At 50.5% G+C, this 22,802-nt stretch overlaps 7 protein-coding genes across 7 annotated transcripts; 1 reads left to right on the top strand and 6 right to left on the bottom strand.

Annotated features, from left to right (window-relative positions):
* Nucleotides 1–1,960: 1,960 nt before the first annotated feature.
* On the bottom strand, nucleotides 1,961–3,465 carry ASPBRDRAFT_26900 (CDC73 C-terminal domain-containing protein; the record flags this gene model as incomplete). Its single annotated transcript, XM_067622313.1, has 2 exons — nucleotides 1,961–2,701; nucleotides 2,776–3,465. The coding sequence occupies 2 exons, from the start codon at nucleotides 3,463–3,465 to the stop codon at nucleotides 1,961–1,963; spliced, it is 1,431 nt and encodes a 476-aa protein (XP_067483687.1).
* Nucleotides 3,466–3,677: 212 nt separating this feature from the next.
* ASPBRDRAFT_170409 (putative MFS monocarboxylate transporter) lies at nucleotides 3,678–5,289 on the bottom strand (the record flags this gene model as incomplete). Its single annotated transcript, XM_067619681.1, has 4 exons — nucleotides 3,678–4,469; nucleotides 4,523–4,885; nucleotides 4,953–5,053; nucleotides 5,109–5,289. 4 exons carry the CDS (start codon nucleotides 5,287–5,289, stop codon nucleotides 3,735–3,737), a joined length of 1,380 nt encoding a protein of 459 aa, XP_067483686.1. The 3' UTR covers nucleotides 3,678–3,734.
* A 248-nt stretch (nucleotides 5,290–5,537) lies between these two features.
* Nucleotides 5,538–6,324, bottom strand: ASPBRDRAFT_52048 (nuclear transport factor 2 family protein; the record flags this gene model as incomplete). Its single annotated transcript, XM_067626837.1, has 2 exons — nucleotides 5,538–6,046; nucleotides 6,138–6,324. 2 exons carry the CDS (start codon nucleotides 6,322–6,324, stop codon nucleotides 5,538–5,540), a joined length of 696 nt encoding a protein of 231 aa, XP_067483685.1.
* Nucleotides 6,325–7,999: 1,675 nt separating this feature from the next.
* Nucleotides 8,000–10,741, bottom strand: ASPBRDRAFT_118243 (putative PHD finger and SET domain protein; the record flags this gene model as incomplete). The annotated part of the gene is made up of 1 exon (XM_067617156.1): nucleotides 8,000–10,741. One exon carries the CDS (start codon nucleotides 10,739–10,741, stop codon nucleotides 8,000–8,002), a length of 2,742 nt encoding a protein of 913 aa, XP_067483684.1.
* A 3,732-nt stretch (nucleotides 10,742–14,473) lies between these two features.
* ASPBRDRAFT_117077 (putative proline permease) lies at nucleotides 14,474–15,997 on the bottom strand (the record flags this gene model as incomplete). The annotated part of the gene is made up of 2 exons (XM_067617051.1): nucleotides 14,474–15,858; nucleotides 15,913–15,997. 2 exons carry the CDS (start codon nucleotides 15,995–15,997, stop codon nucleotides 14,474–14,476), a joined length of 1,470 nt encoding a protein of 489 aa, XP_067483683.1.
* A 513-nt stretch (nucleotides 15,998–16,510) lies between these two features.
* Nucleotides 16,511–17,785, bottom strand: ASPBRDRAFT_192576 (putative nuclear pore protein (SEH1); the record flags this gene model as incomplete). Its single annotated transcript, XM_067620500.1, has 3 exons — nucleotides 16,511–16,617; nucleotides 16,689–17,526; nucleotides 17,603–17,785. 3 exons carry the CDS (start codon nucleotides 17,783–17,785, stop codon nucleotides 16,511–16,513), a joined length of 1,128 nt encoding a protein of 375 aa, XP_067483682.1.
* A 397-nt stretch (nucleotides 17,786–18,182) lies between these two features.
* Nucleotides 18,183–19,895, top strand: ASPBRDRAFT_38888 (UDP-N-acetylglucosamine--dolichyl-phosphate N-acetylglucosaminephosphotransferase). The gene is made up of 3 exons (XM_067624024.1): nucleotides 18,183–18,406; nucleotides 18,480–18,780; nucleotides 18,838–19,895. The coding sequence occupies exons 2-3, from the start codon at nucleotides 18,571–18,573 to the stop codon at nucleotides 19,816–19,818; spliced, it is 1,191 nt and encodes a 396-aa protein (XP_067483681.1). The 5' UTR covers nucleotides 18,183–18,406; nucleotides 18,480–18,570; the 3' UTR covers nucleotides 19,819–19,895.
* The last annotated feature ends 2,907 nt before the right edge of the window (nucleotides 19,896–22,802 follow it).

Genomic DNA, 22,802 nt, shown 5'->3' with positions numbered 1-22,802 from the left:
TGCATTGAGCATGGATACGCGCATTTTGATTTGCATTTTCAGGGTACAGCGAGTGTGGCTTTTTCCTTTTATCTATCTACCTGATTGAATAGGCGAGGGTCATCCTCTCGCGATCAGAGAAATAAATTTAAAGAACAGAAATAAATATTCAGAGACATGATCTACTTCAATGACTTTAGGCAACAGTTGTAACTTGTAACATTCAGATTTAGACATAGTAGATCCAACGAACCCTACTTTTAGTACCTCTACCTAAAATGGTAAGAATTATGCGGACCCGACCCCAACTGCCAGATCTCGTATTCATCGATTAGGCACTCTCTTAACTGACCTATATCATCAACCGATCTACTAGTAAGTACCAAAGCACTAATTATACCGAAGTAATTCGTTTCCATTGTGACCATACATACATACACACCAAATACACAGATACTATAAAACCTTGGAAGATGAAGGAAGATTATAACTGGCCGAACTAAATGCGCACCACCGCACATGGCTGACACGTGGTTTAAGTTAAACACGAGCCTGATGATAATGATGATGATGATGTGAACCACATGACCTACATACATTATACTCAATCTGCGGCTTTAAACGGAATAGAATATAGCAGTATAGTTGATGCAAGTATATATAATACGTAGTATTTGTATGGATTTAGTTACTTGGAAAGATAGGTGAATGGGTGCTTGGCTGTATGTATGTGTGTATGAAGTGGTGTATGTGTAAGTGTATGTATGTATGTATGTATGGATTGTATTGAGGACTGCTTGTATGGCCTGTGCTATCTAACTAGCTAGTTATCTATCTTCCTTTAATTTATCAGTCAGTTTATTATCGTTTCGCCTCTTTTTGAGGGGTGAAGGTTTATCTACTAGTAACTACTGACGGTGTCTGCTATTGTAGGTGTGCATGTGTGTATGCATGCATATATCTACTAGTTGCTCATACTACTAAATTTAAGCACTGCTTTCCTTTATCAGTAACCAACAGTAGTAGTAACGATGACATGAAATACTAGTACTCTCTACAGTAAATGTAGTATATATAAATAGATTAGAATAGAGTTAAACTGTCTATAGAACCTAGCTACCTATTTGCCTATCTAGCTAAAAAAGTATGTAAGAATACACTATCCATAGCCGAAATAAGTTTATCATAGATAAGTACACCGTAGTTTAGGCACTCTAAAGATAGATAAGCTGCAAAAGGGGGAGCAGGCAGAAACTAAGATTCAAAAGAGCAACGCAACGCAACGTAACGCCAGAGAAAAAGGAATAAATAGAAATGCCACCAACACATACATAACATACGCCTTTGAAAAGTGAAAAACCCGAACGTAACAAATGACTACCTAGCTAGCTAGCAATGACATATGCAATAAATAGAAAGTAACTAGAAAGGGGATGAGAAAGATCAGCATAGCCGACTTGAGTTCGCTTGTTTCCAATGTCCGGAGTTAACTCCGGATTCGGGGGGCGCAATTTCCGAGAGCCAAAGCAAGATTCGGAGTTTAACTTTTGGGGGCTGGCATTTCATTCCATTTCATTGTCAGGGGGATTCAATGAATGGATGTTTCTTCTTTTTCTTGATTCTTGGTTCTCCTTCTGCCAATCTTGCGGCTTGCGGCTTGTTTAGCCGGCTAGTCTGTCAGGAGATAGGTAGGTTGGTAGGTAAGATCGGGGAGGAAGGAAGTTGGTATTGATACAGGATCCCGTAGGATGGAAAATGGGGTCCGTTCGGCGTGAGGCATAAAGTTTCGACGGAGGGCAAACTGAAAAGAGTAAAAGATGGAGATAGTGTTTGAATGGATTGAAACGAAGCGTGTTTCGAATTATCCCTCATCGCTGCTCCTGTTCGCACGGACCGATAGGTCTAATATTGGGTTTTTGGGGGGTGATAAGAGAGGAGGAAGAAGGAGTGGATGAAACATGACACACGCGGTGGGTAGTTTCTACTTTGATCCCCAGCCTCGCAGTCTCATTCCCTCTTCAATCGCCGTCCAGATCCCTTCGACCACTTCCCGATCACGCCACCGGCCCGCCCCGTGGACTCCTCCCTTCTCGTCCCAGCGCTCGACCGCGTAGCTCTGCACACCACGGCCCCAGCTCTTCACTTCCCGGGGGATATCCTCTCCACGCCAACCGACATAAACACCCGTGGCATGCTTGAAGAGCTCCGGCGGCGAGGACCACTTGTATGACTTGAACTGCCAGGTCTGACCCGTGGTGAACACGGCAACCAAACGCTGCCAGTAATCCGGCCGAAAGTTGGCCGTGCTATCGACCAGGATAAAGCGGGTAGGTTTCCGGGACGTGACCTGCGAGGAGCTGCCACCACCGGGGCGAAGAGAGGAGCTGGACGGGTCCGAGTGCATGCGCAGCGGACGGGAGATGTAGAGGATATTGGAGTTCGACATGGAAAGAGTAGGGTGATCGGGCGGGATGAAAACGCCGTCCTGCAGGAAGGAGCGCACGTTCGACATGCGGATGAGCGATGAGGCCGAGGGCGAAAGGAGAATGATGGGATCTTGCGTCTTGCTTGCCTTGCGTGGCTGGGACAGGCCGGCCGATGGCGACGGCACCACCATGGATTGCGGCTTGCTGCCAGCTTTCACACCAGCAGGATACTGTCCCGGCCGTGAGCGGTTACGTCCGAGCATAGATTCGGCGGTTTTGCGGACGTGAGAGAAGTCCTACAATGATCCCTTATTAGCATACCGTATAACATGACCAACATTCCCTTCTTCTCCCCTATGCATAGACCTACCGTCGGCTTAATCCCCCGTAGCACACTATTCCGATCCCCCATCTTGCGCTCCCCATTATAAATCTCCTGCAATCTAGGATCAATAACCTTAGCCGCCTTACCCTGCTGAGTCTGCGCAGCAGCAGCAGCACCCCCAGGAGCACCACTCGGCACAGCAGAAACACCACCAGCAGCCCCCGAAGCAATATTCGCTGACGCCTGCGCCTGAGCAGCAGCCGAAGCCGCGGCCGCGGCCGCAGCAGCTGCACCCTCCAACGGCTTAATGTATTCACTCTCATCCGACGCGCCCTCCAACCAAGTCAGGAGATCCAAGCGCTCGACGAAAACCAGATTCTGAACTTTCTCCTCTTCCTCGCCTTCCTTGCGCTCCTTCTGCTTTAGCGACTCGTTAAGCTCCTGCGCCGAGGCAATGTACTCCGGAATCGCGACATCTTTCTTCTGCCACGCGAAGAAGATGCTTCGGAGGTCGACGGCGGAGTCGGAGGAGCTGGAGACGAAGCGGGTAGGTGTTGTGAGGGGAATCGTTTGAGGGAGGGGATGTTGGAAGTAGAGATGGGTGGCTTTTGCGAGGTCGTCGGTCGCATTCTGGTCGGAGAGGTCGCTGGAGGTTGTTGGCGTGGGGAGGTTGCCGGCTGCGATGGCGCGACGGAGTGAGAGGAGGGGATCTTGCAGGGAGGGATCGGTGGCCATGGTGGCGTATGTGAATGTAGGAGAACTGGTAGATGATGCTACCGCTCCGGAAGTTTGATATTGTATGCTGGAGGTTGAGCAATGGATGAGGTTTGGGGGAGGTGTTACTCGTAGCTTTCGAGATGCGCAGGAACTGCGGAGTGCACGTGATCTCGTCCGCCCTGTACATGGTCGTATATCCGCGGGCTGTCGAAACTTCTCTGAAAGGGAGAACGATTTATTGGGTATATATGATTGTTATTGTTTGACTTGTTTGATGAGTTATACTATCAACACAAACAGAATTGTCGGTGATGCCACATCCAGCTCCATCCTCCAAAGATAGCTGTCACTCCAGTGAATAGAATCAATGCCCCGTAGTCGGTGGTATACCCGATCTCACCGTTTTCTCGCCCGGTGATGGAACCTTGCTGCATAAGGGCCGAACTTAGCGGACCACTAATAACACTGCCAATGCCTCTTCCACCAGCTAATAGCCCAAACACTAATCCTGTTTCCAGCGAGGGAACCTCGCGCTTGACCTGGGTGAGCACACCCGACCAAGTGGAACTGAAACCCCCGGCAAAGAATCCGTACGTGATGGAGAAAAGAACTAGGAGGGCGATGGCGGCCTGGGGAAAGTTTGCAGATGGGGATGATGTCGATAGTCCCCAGAACAACAGGACAGACATCCCGGAGCCTATGGAGGAGAGCAGCATGATATTGCTGACAGCGAAACGATCACAAAGAGATCCCAAGACTATACCACCTACAATAGAGGTGGCGTTGAAAAGTGCCACCAGGAGAGTCCCTGTGGTCTCTGACAGGCCAGCTGCAGATGTTGTGTACGACGGTAGATACGTGCTAGGTAAGAAGTAGCCGAAGCTCTGGATGATGTTACCAAGCTGGAGCATCCAGAATGTGGCCAGTTTCAAGAAAGCGAGGTTCAGAGGCTGGGGAGTAGTAGAGGGAGCTGGAGGAATTCGCGGTCTAATGAAAGGAAGGGTCACAGCGAGGGTGAGTAGCTACGATGCCTAGTCAGTCTAAGCAAGAATAGTGGGCTAAGCAGAAGACTGACCGTCACTACCGTCCAAGCCTTTAGAGTCGTCCTTGCTCCGAACCGTTCAAGACAGGCACTTGTCATGAAGGGCAGAGCTACGCCGCAGATACTTTTACCAGCCCACATGATTCCATATGCAAGCCCTTTACGACGAACGAACCACTGATCTAGGTAGAGTGTGCTCGGGCTGAAGACGAGGCCATTTCCAAGGCCACAGATCACGCCCTGGGTCACAATCATCTGCCAGACGGTTGTGGCGAAAGAAGAGAGCAGAGAGCCGCTGACACTGAGGGCCAGTCCGACAAAGGCACAGTACTTGGGGAGACGTGGGTAGCGGGTCAAGAGCGTGAATGTTACGGGCGACAGGAGATAGAGGATTCCCTATGATGTAGAAAAGGAAAGAGGTCAGCCATCTGGTGAAAGTGAGGGTAATCCAACACGACATTACCGTTGACGTAGTTCCCATGATTGCCAACCCTCCTTTACCTCCCTGGAGGCCATTATGCGTCTCAAAGTATTCCTGAAAGATACCAGCAACGAGGGAAAACCCTGGACGTCGCGCATGAGCAGGCATATAGCTGCAGTTGGGTCTATCGATGCGTACCCCAAACTGGCAACTGAATCAAACAGCATGAAGCGAGAATCAACCAGGCACCTTTACCCTGATCCACCGGTGGCAGTGGAGGTTGCTCCAATTCAGGACGAGCGGAGCCGTTGGACTCTTCGACTGATGTATGGGATGAGGGCTGTCCAGATCTAAACTCGGTCAACTCATGGGATGCCATGCTTGAGAGATGATGGTGTAGATAATCATGGTAAAGAAAAAGGTGAGATGAGAGAGGAAACAAGAGAGATCCCCGAGAAATTGAAGTGTATGACTACCCCGCAATCCCTCAAGGTTCAAAATTGAACGAATCATCCAGAGCCTAACGAGACTAATTAGCCCTTATAAACGTAACGATCATCATTAAATTATTTACCTCGTACTAAGAAACTACATACAAGACACCTTTCCATCCTCCCATTGAGTTCATCACACGGGAATCCCCAACGTCTCCTTGATATCCTCTCCCCTCAACCACTTCTCCATCGCCTCATACATCCCCCGAAACTTATCATTATCCTCCATCGTCGGCAAATCCAACTTGATCTTATGCCCCAGTCTCGCCTGAGAAGCACCCAAATACCTATAACCATAGGGATACGGCTTCAGTTCCTCCTCCGAAAACTCAGGCACATGCTTGCCATCCACAGGAATGCTCTTATCCTTCTCATAGAACAAGCGCTTGTAGTGGACCTTCCACCCAGCCGGATCCTTCTGGCACCACATGATAAAGCGGCAGTCACATTCGACGTCGAATTCAATGCCGTCGAACGAGAAGCGCTGGGTGATGGTGGCCTTCATTTTGCCTACGGCGCGGCCGGCCTTGGAGTTCAGCTCGACGAGGGTGCCGTTTTCGCGGTGCATGATGTGGTCGCCGTTTCGGCGGCCTTTTTTGGAGACTTCGATGAATTCGTCAATGGGCATGCCGCCACTCCATGCTGTAGATTGAGGAGAACATGTTAGTGAGTTATTCGGGAGGGTATACCTTAGAGAATAAGGGAGACTAAGGAATAAAGAATGAGGACTAACTCGTAAAAATGTAAGCCTCTTCAGCGAAACAGTTCCGGTAGTGGGCCCATTCAGAGGCATCTCGATATACCGGCCACCCCTTCAGAAGCTCGGTGACACACAGCCGATCCAGAATCTCTTCCGTAGTGCCATTAATGTGGCTATGGATGGTGGGTTGGGGATCTTCGGCGGTGATATTGACGACCATGATGTAGATGCGCTAATAATAGACCGAGAAGAGGAAAGAATTCTTGTTCAATGGAGAAGACAGTAGTAACTGTAGAATTTTCTGAATCAACCAGGATCCATGCTGGGCATCATCACGGGAATATATATTTGTTCCTGATAAATGAGAAGGAAGTACTTGCCTGTCTCTTTCGGCAAACCCGAAAGCCGACAGTCAATCTTGTCTTGATGTTCATGCAATGGAAATGATATCAGGCAACCAACGACCCGGCTTCGTCATTCGTAGTGGGCCGGTGGAGCCGGATAGCGCCTAGATGAGCTTGTCTGGACACCCGATCCAGACTCGTAACTATAAGTATAGATCATTAATATGTAGTGTGTCCGGTATCCCGAGTCAGCATGACAACCGGCATCTCTCAACCTTGCTATGTGGTTTGCTGTAACTGACAAGAGCTTGTCATCGTCATCATCGTCGACGGACAAATACTCAGCCGGACCTTCTTTCATTCCAATATAAGGAAGGAAACATAATCTTGTTGCTGGACACCAGCCCATTGGAGCGGCTGATAGCTACTCCTCCCTACCATATCGCCCTGAAACAGGGAGCCAGTAATGATGAGAATCTGACTCCCAGGCGGCACGTTGTAATCAAAATGCAGTGTGATAGAAGCATTGCAGTGGCACCACGAGACTCATCCAATGGTTCAGGAACGGCCGAGACATGCTGAACACCGCTTTAGGAATACCGAGTAAACAAAACGTCTAGACAATTGGATTCAACGCTTCGCTGGGTGGCGTAAGCGGGAAAAGTCTCGAGGTACAAGACGCGCCTCCTGGTAATTCTTTATCCGCGTGCTGGCCCGCACCTCGAGTCTTGACTATGATGAAAGGGTTGTCGAAGGAAGTCTTGCTTCTAAGAGGGAGAGAAAACGTTTTAAAGTAGATATGAATTCACCAGGTTCTCTCTTGAAGTTCCAGGAAGAATTGAAGTCCCTGCATATCCGGAGTACTTAACCCTCCCGAGTCCATTCCTGGGCTTGAAATTTCCTTTATATCAAGAACCCGGTTTCCACAAAGCCATCCAAAGCTTATGCAGTGCACAATGGGACCTTGACTGACGTCACCAAGATACCTTGGATTCAGCCCAGCAATGCGTACCTCTGGATGGATACTGTATCGAGGCCTTCAGCTACGGGATTGGTTCCATTGATTAACATTCAAGAAGAATTTTCATTCGTCATGATCCATTCCGTAGAGCCCGTCAGTTTCGGTGCCTGGGGAAGTCATGTCACAAATATCCTAGTAATAGAAGAGGAGAACGGAAAATAAAAGGAAAAAGAGAAAGTCGGACAATAATAATGACAATCGTGAAGCAGGCGCTCACATCATGACCCGTCAAGGTCCTCCTGAAAAAAAGAAAAAAACCATTTCCCATGCCCATAAACCCATCCGGAGTATTTCCCTGAGCCCGCTCCCTTTCCAACACGCCGAATACGCCGGTCAAATCAAAACCGCTCCGCCGGCTGAACGCCTGTCAAGTCCCATCGTGTACAAATCGAAGTAAAAGAAAGTAAAACGGGAATCAAGTCAAGAACAAATTCGCAGAAATTGTTCCTCAAAGAAAGTAATCAACGCATATTATATCGTGCAAACCCCGGCTTTCAGGGTAGTAGTCCACATGAAATAGCATCAGATCGTCACGTCGCTGAGGGTATGTGTGAAGTCTGCGTAGCACCGGCAAAATCCTTCATGCTGACATCCTGCGCCACCCGTTCTTCTGGCTTGGCCTCCGCGGAAGAGTTGTGCCCAGCAGCAGCTCCATCACGGCTGGTCGGAGGTGGCACAGGTTGTGTGGGCGGGAGCATTGCGGTTGCTTGAGCTTGGGTCTTCTCAGACGTAGGCGTGGTCATGGTGCCGCGGCGAATGAGATAGTCACCCAAACTCAGTTTCTTTTTCACAGGACTAGGGCCTGCCACGCCAGAAATCGGTGTGGTGGGGATGTGGGGTTGCGAGGTCACCTCAGTTGAAGGTGAGGACAACACCGACGGAGCTGTAGACCCTGGGCTGATGGCCGAAGGGGGTGGGGGTAGCGTTGCAGGGGGCAGAGGAACGCGGAGATCAGTGTAGCGCTGTTTATGTCCAACATTGCTAGGTATCCGAGCGTTATGCGCTGCAGTTGATGGCCAGGGAGGCGGCAAGGGCGGCTTGACCGATCCCCGTCCTGATAGGGGAGATGCATCGAAATGTGTAACGGACTGGGATGGCGAGGCTTCCAGCGGCGAATCAACATCCCTCATCTCTGTGTCTTGGTGGTCTGCAGATACGCTAGGGGTTGTGGCTGTTAACGGTGCTGCCTCATGCGGGCTCGCGGAAGCCGGGGAAGAATCAGAATGGTCAACAAGAGTAGTTCGAGGAGTAACAGGAGATGTGCTTTTCTCGAGCCTGATGCGGTCGGAATAGCACCTTTTCAGCAACCGTTGAGTAAGAGGCACGAAACAGGGTCGACGTGGGGATGGCAGAGAAGGCGAAACCATACCATCGCTAGCATCCGGCTCGGTCTGTATAGCGGAGTCCACGTAATGTAGACGCCCCAAAGGGGACCGCCCAGGAGGCGTGCTGTGATTGCCGGACGTCTTACGCGGGGAGCCGTGACGCATTCCGGGAAACGAGCCCACAGGTCCGCCCGAGGGAGGAGAGTGCGACTGGCGTTCGCGCAGACCGTGGCTGGATTGGCCGCTAGCGCGCTTCTTCTTTCTCTGTGCTTGATCATGTTCCAGTTGTTGAAACTTCTTCTCTGCTGCAGCGATCTTACGCTTGTCTCGCGCTGAAAGTTCCGATTCCCCGAGCAGGAACGCTTCGGTAGGAGTCTGTAACGTAGGGGTGAGATCCCGACTACGAGTTTGACCTCGGACGGAGCCTGATGCAGAACGGCTATCGGCCTGATCATCCTCATCAAGATTCTTGGTGGTCTCACTCCCTGCCCGGCTTGTGGTTGCAGGCGGAGAAATATTCGTTTTGGGCTTTGTCTTCTTTCGCTTAGCACTGGACTGTTTCGCATTCGCATCCATCATCTTTGGGTGACGTCGTCGATCAAGTTTAGACATGAAACAGTTTGCGGGAGGGACACAGGCGCATCCGCCAAAGTGGGAGAGGAAATTACTGATGCAGATCGCAGGCGCATCGTGCGTGCTGTCACTAGCCTCTTGCTTGACCGTACCATTGGTAGACTCAAAGAGTTGAGGATCTAGGTACCACATGGCCGTGATTTCCGAGTCTGGAGCGATGTCTTCCTTCGCAACGAAGCAGAAGTGGTACTCTACCTGATTCGTGATATAGGTTTTCATGGTGACATTCGGTCGACATGAGCGGCGCACGTAGCGAAGCACGCTTCCCTCATGTCGACTGTCGATGTAAATTGGGAGCTGAGGGTGGAAGAAGACAAAGGGCTCAGGATGACGAAGCTCTTGCCATCGATTACTGGGATCGAGGCAATAGTCCCGCAACAGACCAAGTTTGCCAGTAATCTCACCGACAATTTCATCTTTGCCGACACGATCGCGAGTCTTGAGGATTTTCCAAGTGGGATGTTGACCTTCCACCTCGATGCTCGAGTCGGTGATCGTCTCAGTAGACAATGTCGGCCAGCGTGACCTGTCGAGCGTTGCACCAGACCACGTGAAAATTTCTTTTGGGGAGCGTCCATTGGTAATGCGGGGAACAGCATCCGGCTCCGTGACCCAGGAAGCGAAGTCTGCCGCAAGATGCAGATTGACAAACAGGTTGCTGTCTATGCTGGTATAATCCTTCCCCTGATCGTAAAGATGAAGAAATTCGTGCGAATACAAAGGGATGGAAGGCCCTGATGTCTTGGTCGGACTCATTGAGGGTGCTGCCCGTTTGCGCGCATCGGAGGACAAGTTGGGTGCGTTAGACACAGAGCTTACCGACCCCGAGGAACGATGACTGGTCTTCACCTTCTTCGCAAGGGGCTGATCCCGGGCGCTAGATTCTGACCGGTGATGGAAGCCATTTACCTGATCACCATGCTCCTTGACCTTCTTCTTATGACTCTTCGCACCCGACCGTTTCGCTTTCCGGTCACCGCCCTCATTTTGTTCTCTGAGACGCCTCTGCCGCTCCGTAGCGCGCCGGCCATCGAGAGAGCGTGGCTCGCACTCCACGCAGTTATGGACTTCTGGCACATCCCGGCCATGGTAATAGCACTCAATGTGCTGCCAGGTTTCGCACCCTTCGCAGAAGACCGTATTACCATCGTCATCCTGGAAAGCGCAGATGCACTTGATGGTGTACGGCTCTTCTTCGTCAGGGGCGACCGAGTCAGAAACAGCGCCGTTAACGATGGGCGACTTCAGAGGGGCGGTGACCGAAGGGGGCTCCGTGGTTGGATGCGTGATGGCGACTGGGGAGGTATCTGTCATAATCCGACAGAATACCCCCTCTTCAGCTGAACAGGGAAAAAAAAGATGCGCTGTTGAAGGTTCGAGGGGACGAACGGTATTACGGGAACCTGTCAAAACCCAGCACGCATATCACCTGTTGTTCACTGGTAGTCGTCGCCTGACCTAGACTCTCTCACGATAGTCTCACAGTGACAAAAAGGGATGGTCGACCTTGGGATACGATGAAGCCAGGTGATGAAGTCCACAATGTGCCACCCTCTTTATCGATGGAAATACCGGAAGGGAAGGATCTCGCACGACGAGGAAGGCCAGTAGAGGTTGCTCAGCAATAAGAAAATCGGATCACTGCGAAAGATCGTATGGGTACACCAGGTTCGGAAAGGGACAAGTTGGTCGAAGTCTCAGTGGAGTCGTCTTCCTCGGTGGCGCGTGCGACCGTGGGCAAGTAAGAAAGCGAGGATCGGAAGCCGATGATTGTGAGTAGGCGGACGGACCACGAATCGCATGGAGGAACGAAGAGGCTGGAAGGAGAAGAGAGTAGAGAAGGTGGAGAGATCAAGGAGGATGACGCTCGGAAGGATAGTCAGCAGTAGGGGGACAAAGACAAGAAAAGGAAGACAGGGTCGGCAAGGAAGAGGTGAATGAGATGACGGAAAGGTGGACGACGAGAGAGAATTAGAGTCGAGACACGAGAAGGTGAATCGGGAAGAGGCGAGGGCAAGCAAGCGAAAGAGGAAGAAAGGAGAGCAGAGGAGAGGATGCGAGGATCAGAGGGAGGGAGAGCGTAAGAGAGTGAGAGAGAGAGAGAGCGAGAGCGAGCCAGAGGCTAAAGCCACGGATGGGCCATTCAAGCGGCGCGTCCAAGACCCAGAGTGAAAAGGGAATGGCGTGGAATTTTTTCTCCCACCCGTCCAGGTTCTGGGGGAGCCGATTGTCTGGGTTGGTAAGTGCGTTTAGGGAACAGCTTCGAGTTGGATTGCACCTAATTTCCCTTGCCTGTAATTTTTGTCCCTTTTCTTTTTTATCTTGTTTCTTTTTGGGGGGCTTTCACCCTTGTAACCCCGTTGGGGGGAACGTTAATAATCCACACGGCAGAATTGAAGAATGAGGGGGGGGGGGTGGAAATCGTGGAAGAGCGAAAGGGACAGAACCGACGACGGACAGGCCGGTCGAGGAACGAATTGGAAGCTCGAGGGGACGAAAGGGAGGGGGGGACCATGGGGAACCAAAGGGAAAAAGGCAGGATTGCGAGGCCGGCCGGAAACGAACCCACGCCAACCCAGACTGGACTCGAAGAAGGGGGAGGGAAACCACAGCAGACCTGGCAACAACCCTTGACCAGCCTGGGAAGTCTGGCACCCCATCATCAACGCCTGAGGGCTCAGGCAGCATTGTGACGGCTGCCTGGGGGGAACCTCGGGTGGAGAATCCGGCTTGTCTGGTTCCGGCAGGAGCAGTGCCTCTCAGCCCCCAATCGGGGTAGACATCATGCCAAGTCCCATTTTGGGCATAGCTCGACTGTCATCAGAGGAGAGGGAGAGTCATTCTCCAGTCAGGCATAATCCAGGCATCCCAGGTTGCAAAGGAGATTCAAGCCCCCTATGCCCATACCCAGTGCTAGCATTGTGGAGGATGGAGTGGCAACGAAAAAGAAGCAAAACGAAAATGAAAAAAAGAAAAAAGAAGAAAGGACGGACGAAAACAAAATCAAGGGAAGGGAAAAACCAGACTTCACTTGGCTGTGGATCTTTTAGCAGCACTTTCGGGCCAAAGTCTCAGCCTGTCGTAGGTCAGTGAAGCCGCCTTACAACGCATGCATGCGTTGTCTAGCCGTCCTAGCGGTCAGGAAACAATGCAGACGAAGTAAAGCACCAGGCCGGTGACAATCAGATAAATATAGAAAAGAAGAAAGGAGAAAAAGCAACGCGAAGAAAAGAAAAGAGATAATGTTAGTCACGAGAGAACACTAGTTAGTTAGCATCAGAGCAATGTCAAGTGATGAGCAAAATCAAATGGTTATCTTTGGTCGCTTATTGTACCTGAATCCAGGCGGCAACACCGACGAGCGGCTGTATGCTTCACAGTAAAGCCACGCCGAATTAAAGTGTCCGGTGAAGGTGCTGTAGTTCCAAAAGAATGAACAAAGGTGTCAACTCAAATAGTGAAACGAGAGCAAGCCCAAGTCACCGTCACGGGCCCCGGGTGGATGCAATATCCGAGGATATCATACTCGGAGGATCTGGTGGGTTGGGGGGGAGAGATGAGGAGAAAGCAAATGGAGGAGAGGTACGGGACAGAATCGCCGGGGTCCCCCAGAGTTTTATGAGGTATCGTCCACCTGGGAGGGTTGTTCGGGCAAGTTAATGGGAAAAGGGGAGAGAGGGCTGGAAGGGGAACAAGTGAAGAAATGGTCTGTGAGCACGACTGATGATTTTGGAAAGGAAAATTGAAATCCGAATCCAAAATCAAAATCAAAAGCCCGAAAGATGCTGGTTAGTGAGTTGGGGATCCTCCCCAAGGCTTGCTAGGCCCATGAAAAATTACCCCATTTACCCGTCCAGTGGGGGTATGGTGAGTGGTAATCAGGTATCGAGCATTACGCCGGAGGGAGAGGGAGAGAGGGAGGGAGCTGAGGGAGGGTGAAGAGAGAGGCGGCGGACGAGGGACTTGCCAGGGAAGGGAAGAACAATAATTGACGGAGAGGGCAGATCGGGATCATAAGAACGAAATATGATGACGGGCGTGCTCAGATAACATGATCTCGGCCCTGCTCTTGATAGGAAGGGTAAAGGGGGGGGGGGGGTTTTTTTTCGCAGAGGTGGGAGAGAGACAGAGGGGGGAGCCGTGGCCTAAATTAATAGCGAGCAAGTCGTGTTGGCTGCTACGACGAACTTGCTGTTGTTACTAGTCGGAAGGCTGACCTAAAGCGGTGATGATGATGATGGCAAAACGACACCCGAAGCAACAACCATCAAATCATCCCCATCGCCGTGCACAATTTCCCTTCCCAACCCGTTTTGACAGACGATTCCTTCATCATTAGACTAGCCCAAGAATTGACTCATTGTTCTACTAAGATCTAGTAGTTCAAAAACTTTTTAATGTTCGAATCCAAAGCCCAATTACTCTCTGATATAGTTCTCATCCTGTACGGAAGAGATGCAGTATTCCTTGGGCGCTGCTACTGCAAGTACTAGTGCGTGAAAAATACGTTAGGGGCTGACAGGCCGGTTCCCGTGCGTGGCGAACCGGCCCCCCAACTGGGCCTAATTAACTGTATCGATGTGTAGTCAGTGCATAGTAAGTCTTCCTCCCCTCCTCGCCCTCCCTTTTTCTCTCTTTCTCCCTCGTTTCCCATGTATTGATCTGTCTTCGTTGTTTTTCAAAACGAACAACCGTACGCCTGCCAATGTTTCGTAATGGCACTACTCTACGCGTGCCTAATTGCAACTTCCTACCTCGCTTCGTCTTGCTACTAATCCGCGTCTCAAACTTCACTCCCTAGTATATGCCAGCAATAGCAGCAGCAGCTATTTGAACCTTGAACGATGGAATAACAAATATCATTGATTGAGAAAGAGGGCTTCGGCACCGTATAAACAATATTGGCAAGAGCGATTGGCTCTCTGTGCACTATCAATACAAAGCGTATCAAGAAGGAAAAGCGGCAGCCAACCCGGAGTTTGTCCCAGGCGGACAAGGCAAGTACGGGACAGGTTCAGCGTGGAATAACGCGTGAAGTGGTCTGTCTCACGGTTCCGGGGGATTCGAGACGGGAACGCTGGATGATGGTCCAACGCGCTCCGGCCAAAACATTCTCCACCACCTTCGGCGACTGGTCATCTCATCCTCCGACTTGAGCCTCCGTTGTAAGATGGCAGTCCTCGTTTGGTGACCAAAGTAAAGCGAGAGAAACGACAAGATCCCAAGGTACACAGGAATAGCATTTCTCATCCTCAATTGTGACCAGGACTGGACCGGGAGTTCCTCGGACGATGGCGGGGGAAACGCAAGAACGAGAGCATTGGCGATGGGTAGCATAGTGCAGCCTAGGATTCCAACATACACCCCGTAGGGCTGGATGCGAGACTGATGGACTCGAATAAAGCCCTGCTCCTCGGTCTTCCTTCGGAACCGAAGGTAAATGATACTCGAGCATAGCCATGAAATGGAACCGGACGTGGTGATGAAGTACATGAATGAATTGAAAAGAACCGAGCTGGACTCTGCCAGCGACAAGAAAGCGAACAAGGAGAATAGTGCAGATGTGAGTATGGCCACATAGGGCACGTCATACCGGTTGCATCTCCTAAGCATTGCCGGAGCGTGACCATACTCGGCCAAGGTGTAGAGTGTGCGAGAGGATATGTAGAGAAAAGAGCGTCCAGAGGCGACCGATGAAACGAATATCAACGCGGTCACCAGAATTCGTAACGCCGGGATGCCCGCGCGTATAAAGCCCACGACGAAAGGCGATGTGCCGGCGCCCGCGCCATGATTGGTCAGTAAAGGCTCATCAAATGGACTGACAAAGGTCATCATGAACGCGCTTAGAATGTAGAGGGCAAAGAGATAGCCACTGTCCGTTCGGGCCATGCTCAGGATGCTAGGACCTCCTTCTGTGTTGGAACGCTCAGCCCTCTGAACAGTTATCTCCGGAGTCAAGGTAAACGAGATCACGCTGTATAGAAAGCATTGGAGGAAGCCAAGGAAACGCCCTCCGCCACCGGGAATTAGATACTCGTTCATGGGTCCAGGTTCGTGCCAGTAACGAAAGCCTCGTATTGGTGTTCCTGGGATGCCTCGGATTGCCAGGAACAGCGAGCAAATCGTCAGTCCCGCAGTAGTGATGATCTTGAACACCGTAAAAACAGTCTCAGTCCGTTGGAAAGCCCGTTGGGGGAGCATATTGAATAGAAGGATCAGGACGGCGACCATTGCAATCCGCACCGCCATGCTAGATTCAGGTGTCCACATGCTAAGATTGATCATGGCAGTTGTGATCTCGAAGGGGACCATCATTGCCAAGGAATACCATCTGAGGTAGCCCAAAGAAAACCCGAGGTGGCTGGAGCCATATTCATAGCTGTGAGCCACCATAGTGCCGTTGAGCGCAGGTCGGTGAGCTGCGATTTCTGCAATGGCTGTTGTCAAGCAGTAAGATAACAAGAATACCAGTATATATGAACCGAGTAATGATGCTGGACCACCGGCAGCCAGAGCTTGGCCGGCCCCGATAAAGAGGCCGGTTCCAAAGGTCGGAATAAGAGCCATGATACGTGGTTATGGATAGAGAAGGATAAGCAGAGGATGTCGAGGAGGCCTACGAGTGTCATGGTGCGTCTTTCTGAGTAGACGATGTTGCAGACATGGTTGCCGGATTGGCGGAAAGGGTACCCCCTTCCTCTTCCGACAAACACAAGAAACGGAAGGTTGACTGAGGAAGCTCCGTGCAGCAAAGAGCCACCTTACACCAAATAGGCGCCGCGACACAATACGACATATAGGCCAAAAATCCATGGGTATCATTTGTATGCCGAACAGAGCAAGCATGACTGCAAGGTAAACAAGCCGAGATCTAATCTTCCCATAGCTAGACCGCAACAAACGCCAACCCGAAGCAAGAGGCAAATCAGAGTGTCCAAAGGAGCAGGAAAAGAAGGCCCATCACATGTGTGGAAAGAATGAGGATGTGTGGCTCCTGCAGTGTATAGACACAGTGGGAAAAGGGCTTAACCCAGGCGGAACCGTGGGTTCCGACATTGCAACAGCAAGGTGACCTTGTGTCTATTGACAAGCCATGTCGGTTTCAGCGTACTCAAGCCATTCTCCAGAGAGGGACTTTTTCCAGAACCGTACAATACCATCATCACCCGAGGAAATGAGGCAATCACCTGCGTAGAGACTAATTAGAACTGAAGGCAGACTCGAAACGATTTACAGCGACGGGGGTTCCGCTACTAACCAGCGTATGAGAAGCCCACTTGCCACACATCTAGGTGCTTGCTGTCAATGCATGCAATTTCCTTGAACGAATGCTTGAACTGTGAATCGGCGGGTGCAGCACGACTGGACATCGACACAGGAGCACGACTTGCAAGGGCAGAGCCAATGCCGGACTGGGTTGTCGCACGAATCGATGATGACTGTGAAGAAGAATGTGCGTGGTTGCCATTGGAAGTCTGCGAGCCGGAGCCAGAGGCCGTGGTATAGACCTCAAAAACCCGGATGAAGCCGTCCTTACATCCACTAGCAATGAGGTCATATCCTCTCACCGAACCATTGGCCCAAGAGATGTCTCTCACAAGACCGCCATGTCCTGTCAGCTCGATGGCGTGGTAAAAGCGTCGACTGGCATCAGTGCGATATATCTTTACGCTGTCCATGGCGGCCACTACCAGCGACAAACTCTTGCGATCGGAAGAAGGCAATACAGAATGCGTAATGTCCGAAGGGTCATGGTGAAACTGCACCTTGAAGCTTGTTTCTTCTCCTCGCTGTGGAGCAGTGCAGACTCTGAATTGATCTAACGGCTGCCAGTCCGCAAGCGTGTCAGGACTTACAGGCTCCATGATCATCAGGTAGCCATCGCGAGTGATAACAGCCATCCAGGATTCCAGATCAATGTTGCGAAAATCGATTGATACAAATGGGTGGCGCTGAGGGGCGGTCATGCGAAAAATGGACCTGAAACGCCGGCCTGAATTTGGGGGTTGCGTAACATCCTCCTGCCATATCTTGCATTTCATGTCTTCACCCACGCTGCCAATGTGCTGGCCCGTGAAAGGGCCATTCCAGGTCGCCTGAGTAACAGTTAAAACACAACAATACCAGACCAAATACAAAGGAGCCAGGGGCCACTGCCGTGGGAGTGCTTACATCACGGATCTCCGCGTCATGGGCACGCCAAGTATCTACAAGCTGCCATTCACCGTCTTTCTGGTCCCAGACCTTCATGCGGTGATCGGTTGAAGCCGTGACAATACGATTGCCATAGAAATTGAATTTGGTGACCGAGACTAGGTCTCGATGACCGGCGTCAAAGTCGGCGAATCCAGCCATGATGGGCGTGTGCGGTATCCCCAATCAGAGACGAGACGATCAAACCAATCAATCAGAGTGCACAGTAACCAGCCTTTAGCCACCACCTTCAGGGAACAAGCATTCAGAGACGCGTCAAAAATTAGCTGCAAAATCCTGAGAGGTGGGCGTCGAAGCCTTCCTCTGATCTATGTAGACCCGACCTTGCAATTGCCTATAGAATCCAAGCAAGGCGTGCATATGAAAGCACCGGGATGCGATAGCTTCAGGCAGCTTAGGTAAGGTAGCCACTCCCGATGCCGGTCGGAGCTTGCCTTCACCGCCTCGATGAAGAAGGGCGGTCAGACATGTGCCGGCAGAATAGAGCTCGTTCCCCAATTTCTCCACTTGCTTCTTGATGCCACCTTGCCTTTCTTCAGCGCCAGAGAGATTACGCGTCCTGATGGGTGTGAAAATCTACTTAGCATGAGGACCTGGGGATAGGCTCATATCAAACCATTTGCGCGATGGCAGCGGCACACTCAAGCTCTCTTTCTCGTCAGGAGACCTGGCGTCTCTTCGTCTTGGTGGGAGCCTGCGTCGGCATCCTCCTGAATACCTTCCAAGGCGATGGCGCGCCTCTGGTAGCTTCGCTCGCGTTTAGCGGTGTCGCTTTCGCAGTCACATTTAGTATGATCAGATGGCTTGTACCGGTGTTCTTGAAGGCAGGCCTGAAAGGGCGAGATATGGCGAAACCCAGGAGGCCCGAAATGTATGGATCACCCATGTTTGTTTATTCTACTGTATGATAGTCTAATTACGACCTAATGGCCAATGCTAATGGGCTTGCTACTAGACCGGAAACAATGGGTGCTGTTTGTGCTATTGTCTATCTCCTTGCTCTAATATTCTTCATTCCCTTTGCTTTTTACAAGGATATAGTGGCTGCCACCTCGGGTGGAGGCAACCGCGATGTTGTAATTGAGGTAGAACATGTTGAGACTGGCCGAATGCTACACCGATTTCCTCATGGAAAGGTCTGTCACTTTTGAGTGCTTTGTCTGCGCTAGCCTACTGACCGCGGAAGTTCACAGCTTGCCTCCTACCTTTCCGGTCTTCTTTCACTTCAATGCATTGTCATTCTTGGAATTGGCGACGACCTACTTGATATACGATGGAGACACAAAGTCCTCATCCCCGCTTTCGGAGCTATTCCGATGCTCATAGTGTACTTCGTGGACTTTGGTGTTACGCAAGTTGTCGTGCCAGTGCCGCTACAGCCCTACCTGGGCTCCACTATCGACCTCGGCTGGTTGTACTATGCCTACATGGCGGCTGTGGCCATCTTCTGCCCCAACTCCATCAACATGCTGGCCGGAATCAACGGAGTGGAAGTGGCCCAGTCTTTGGTGATAGCCATTCTGCTGATCGTCAACGATGTTCTGTACCTTGCACCCATCACGCCATACCCGCATCCAGCAACAGACTCCCATCTGTTCTCCCTATACTTCTTGTTGCCTTTTGTTGGAGTATCCGTGGCGCTGTTGTGCCATAACTGGTACCCATCTAAAGTCTTTGTCGGAGATACATACTGCTACTTTGCGGGTATGGTGTTTGCCGTTGTTGGCATCTTGGGCCACTTCAGCAAGACGCTCCTGCTGCTCTTCATCCCGCAGATCTTCAACTTCCTATATTCAACACCACAACTGTTTAAGTTGATCCCCTGTCCACGCCATCGATTGCCTAAGTTCAACTCCGTCACGGGACTGTTGGATGCATCGGTGACCGAATGGACCGTACCACCATCGCCACTCGTGGCTACTGCTCTGGATCTTCTGCATGCCTTACGGCTGGTGCGAATTACCAAGAACGAACAGGGCCAGATTGTGGAGTCGACGAACCTCACCATCCTCAATCTGTGGCTTGTCTGGGCTGGGCCGATGAAGGAGAATCAGCTGGCATGGAGCATGGTGGCTGTTCAGACATTTTGCGGCCTCGCAGGATTGTTTGTGAGGCACCGTCTAGCACTGCTGGTCTTCCGTGAAGATAACTTGACATTTGGGAGTTCCGTATAGTATTGAGAATGTGATATAGTATAGATTGTTAATTGAATCGAGATATCCATACAGAATGCAAGTACCTGCAAGGACAGTCTTCCTCTCTCTAGCCACCATTCAGACTGCAAATAGTCACTAGTTAGTCTGAACGTAGACCCGCAATCTCCATTGCCATTGCCATGAAGAACCTCAATCCAGCTGCCCAGGTCATGATCTAATTGGCTTGGAGCTAAAACCGTACGCGCCGTCAATGCATGGAGTATTTTCTATGACAGAGAAGGAGTTGACGAACATGAAGTCATGAACGGAGGATGTCTCCATAATGTACGGAGTATATTACTACTAATTATTTAGTAGTCTAGTTGGTAGTGCCCCACATCCCCTCCACACCCCGCATCATCCTCCACCAAAATACCTATCAACTACTTCAACTTAGAGATAGTCATGCCATACACAGCGCCAAACACCACTCACTCGCTGCCCACTTGAGCTCCTCCCCAACCCCCAACAACAACGGCACACTCCCATTGGGACAACAATATGAAACAGCTCCCTTCCCAGCCCCAATAACCCACCTTACAAAACGTACAATGGCAATATAAGAAATGGGTATCTTTGGAGATATCATGAACTGCGTGATAGGAAGCCAGATAGCACAGTGAACGACCTGGTCGGTTAGAGGGTATTTCTACCAGTGGTGAATAAGCTAGAATACGTGTAATTAGCCCCTGTTGTCTCGCTCAGCTAGTCCATCGTGATGAGGCCTCGGCCTAAATTGAGTACTCGAGTAGATTGTGATCGATTGTAGTGCGGAGGCAAGCAAGTTGCATGCTCTGTAGCTGAAGAACATTATTAGTATATATGACAGTAGCAATGACGGGAGTTATCTGCTTATGTGAACGGTGAAGCGCTGATGGTATCATCTGGAGGCTCAATGGAAGCATATGAGTCTAGGATACTCTTTCGCGTTTTCTCATCCCCAGACTTAGCCGTCTTCGAACTTTATCTGCTAGAGCCTCTATTTTCTCCCTTCGTATTTGTATGTTGCTATGTTTTGATGTAACTGAATAGGTGGGCTTGGAAATGGTCAATGGTATGGGGATGAGGCTTGAAACAGGGCAGTGAGGACACTATATATCGTAACAACTGCTCATACTGGAAATTGTTGAGGCTACTGGAACTCAATATGCATACTGCCGTCAACGAAATGCTGCTTCTGCGTTACAAGATATCCCGGAATTTATCTCTAGAATTGTAGGCTGAACACGAGATGGTAAGGGTATATCGACGGAGGGAGTCATCTGAAAGGCGACGTCTTGCAAAAAGATTACAAGCGGGATGATAAGGCGAAGAATCTAAACCGTAAAGACAAAGAGGGTGTCTACTAAACCCCCGAACATCTCACTAATTTCTGACGGGTGGGAGGTTCGGTCAGGCCCTTTCTACTACTGCCACTTGTATACTCCGTCCGAGTTAGCGAACGCACCAAAGAATATTGTTACACATTCTTAGCTAATATGCCTATATTTCTAGCAGCCAAGGCTGATTGTTTCCAGAGCTGCCACAGGCGGCCCTGTCAAAACCTCATTATCCTGCCTGTGTGTAAGGATATTCCCATCGGAATTGTTCCTTCTCCCCCGTTCCTCTCCCTATAAGCTCTGCTTGGTGGCTTAGAAGGGAGATATAGGATCTACTTGCTCATGCCAATGTCTTATTTGGGGGACGAAATGTCCTGTATGCATAAGGTGTGCTATGGGAAATAGCATCAAGTCGACACTGACTGGCTGGGCCATAGGGTCACTAAGAACAAGATATCTTACGATCTTGTTGCTCGACAGAATGCGAAACATCGAGCACCGCTAATAGCCTAATGCAACTTTCGAGGCATATGGCCGGCATCATCATTTTCCGAACAAATGTCTCTTTAGGATCATCCATATGACACCAAAAATCGTGAAAATCACTTAGAATAATACACAGAGCGTGTGGACAATGTATGCGTTCTCAATCCACAAGTCGAGCCACTTCCTCTTTGACTCATCCTGGTGCTCTCGAATTTGGCCGCGCCAGGCCCCGATAACGGATAAGTAGTTCTACCTGCGGTATGACTCAGGCGGAGCTGTGAACTGTGGTCGGCCGAACCATTCTGTTTAAAAGGTACTATGTACGGTAGAAACCACTCGCTGGGCCTGTTGAAAGCGCCTCTAGAGAGTTCTGATAAGTATTGACCAGAGTAGAAACTAAGAAGGAGCGTGGGAGATATAGCATTTCTTCGCTAAAGCGCCAGAAAGTCGGCGAAAAGAGAAATACTGTGGCCTCGTCGATCGAATTAGGCAACATCACTAGCTAGTGCCTTGTCCTACCAGTACAAACCGGGCAAGCTAAGCATTTCAAGTGGGCTGATCATTCCCCTTCCCCGACTAAATAAATTATCGGACCGGAACTCCAAAGGTCTCCGGGGAAATTCATCCGGAGTTTGGCGGTCAATGATGTGCCGACGGGTCATTCATACGTGATCCTGACCGACATGAACAAGGAGCGAATGAGGCAGTCTGCATACTGCTGGTAGCCACAATAACAGCCAGGATGATAGATAGCTGCTACAGGTGCTTCTAGTGTCAGTCGGCACATGCAACTCATACACTCCAAAATCCAATCAATCCAGACCGGTTAGTCAGGGCGGCGTCATTTGCCGCGTCTAAGCGCCACTCCGGCCGGTGTCGGTCCCCAGAATTTTCGGCCGCAGCCAATCGCCACCCAGCAATTGGGTGCTGACCACCGACACCGGCGCTGCCCCTCGACAAGGCGCGCTGCGACATCGCGGGTCTTCCCCAGTTAAAACCATCTTCGCTTCTCCCCCAGTCCAGCTGTTCACATTTCCATATCACAACTTTCATTATCTTCCTGCGTGCTTGGGCTTTCACCCTTCTCCTCATACCTCCCCAAAACTCTCATTTCCCTCCCCCTACGTACTTATACCTCCGTTGATACTCCTTCACATT

This window comes from Aspergillus brasiliensis, assembly GCF_001889945.1.
Source record: "Aspergillus brasiliensis CBS 101740 unplaced genomic scaffold ASPBRscaffold_2, whole genome shotgun sequence".
Lineage (NCBI taxonomy): Eukaryota > Fungi > Ascomycota > Eurotiomycetes > Eurotiales > Aspergillaceae > Aspergillus > Aspergillus brasiliensis.
The sequence above is the reverse complement of the archived record's forward strand: the minus strand, read 5'-3'. Positions and strand labels throughout refer to the sequence as shown.

Coding starts and splice junctions, on each gene's coding strand:
- ASPBRDRAFT_38888 (XM_067624024.1), top strand. CDS start 18,571: ATGGCCAATGCTAATGGGCTTGCTACTAGACCGGAAACAATGGGTGCT. Junction 18,781..18,837: donor ACCGATTTCCTCATGGAAAG/GTCTGTCACTTT, acceptor GGAAGTTCACAG/CTTGCCTCCTACCTTTCCGG.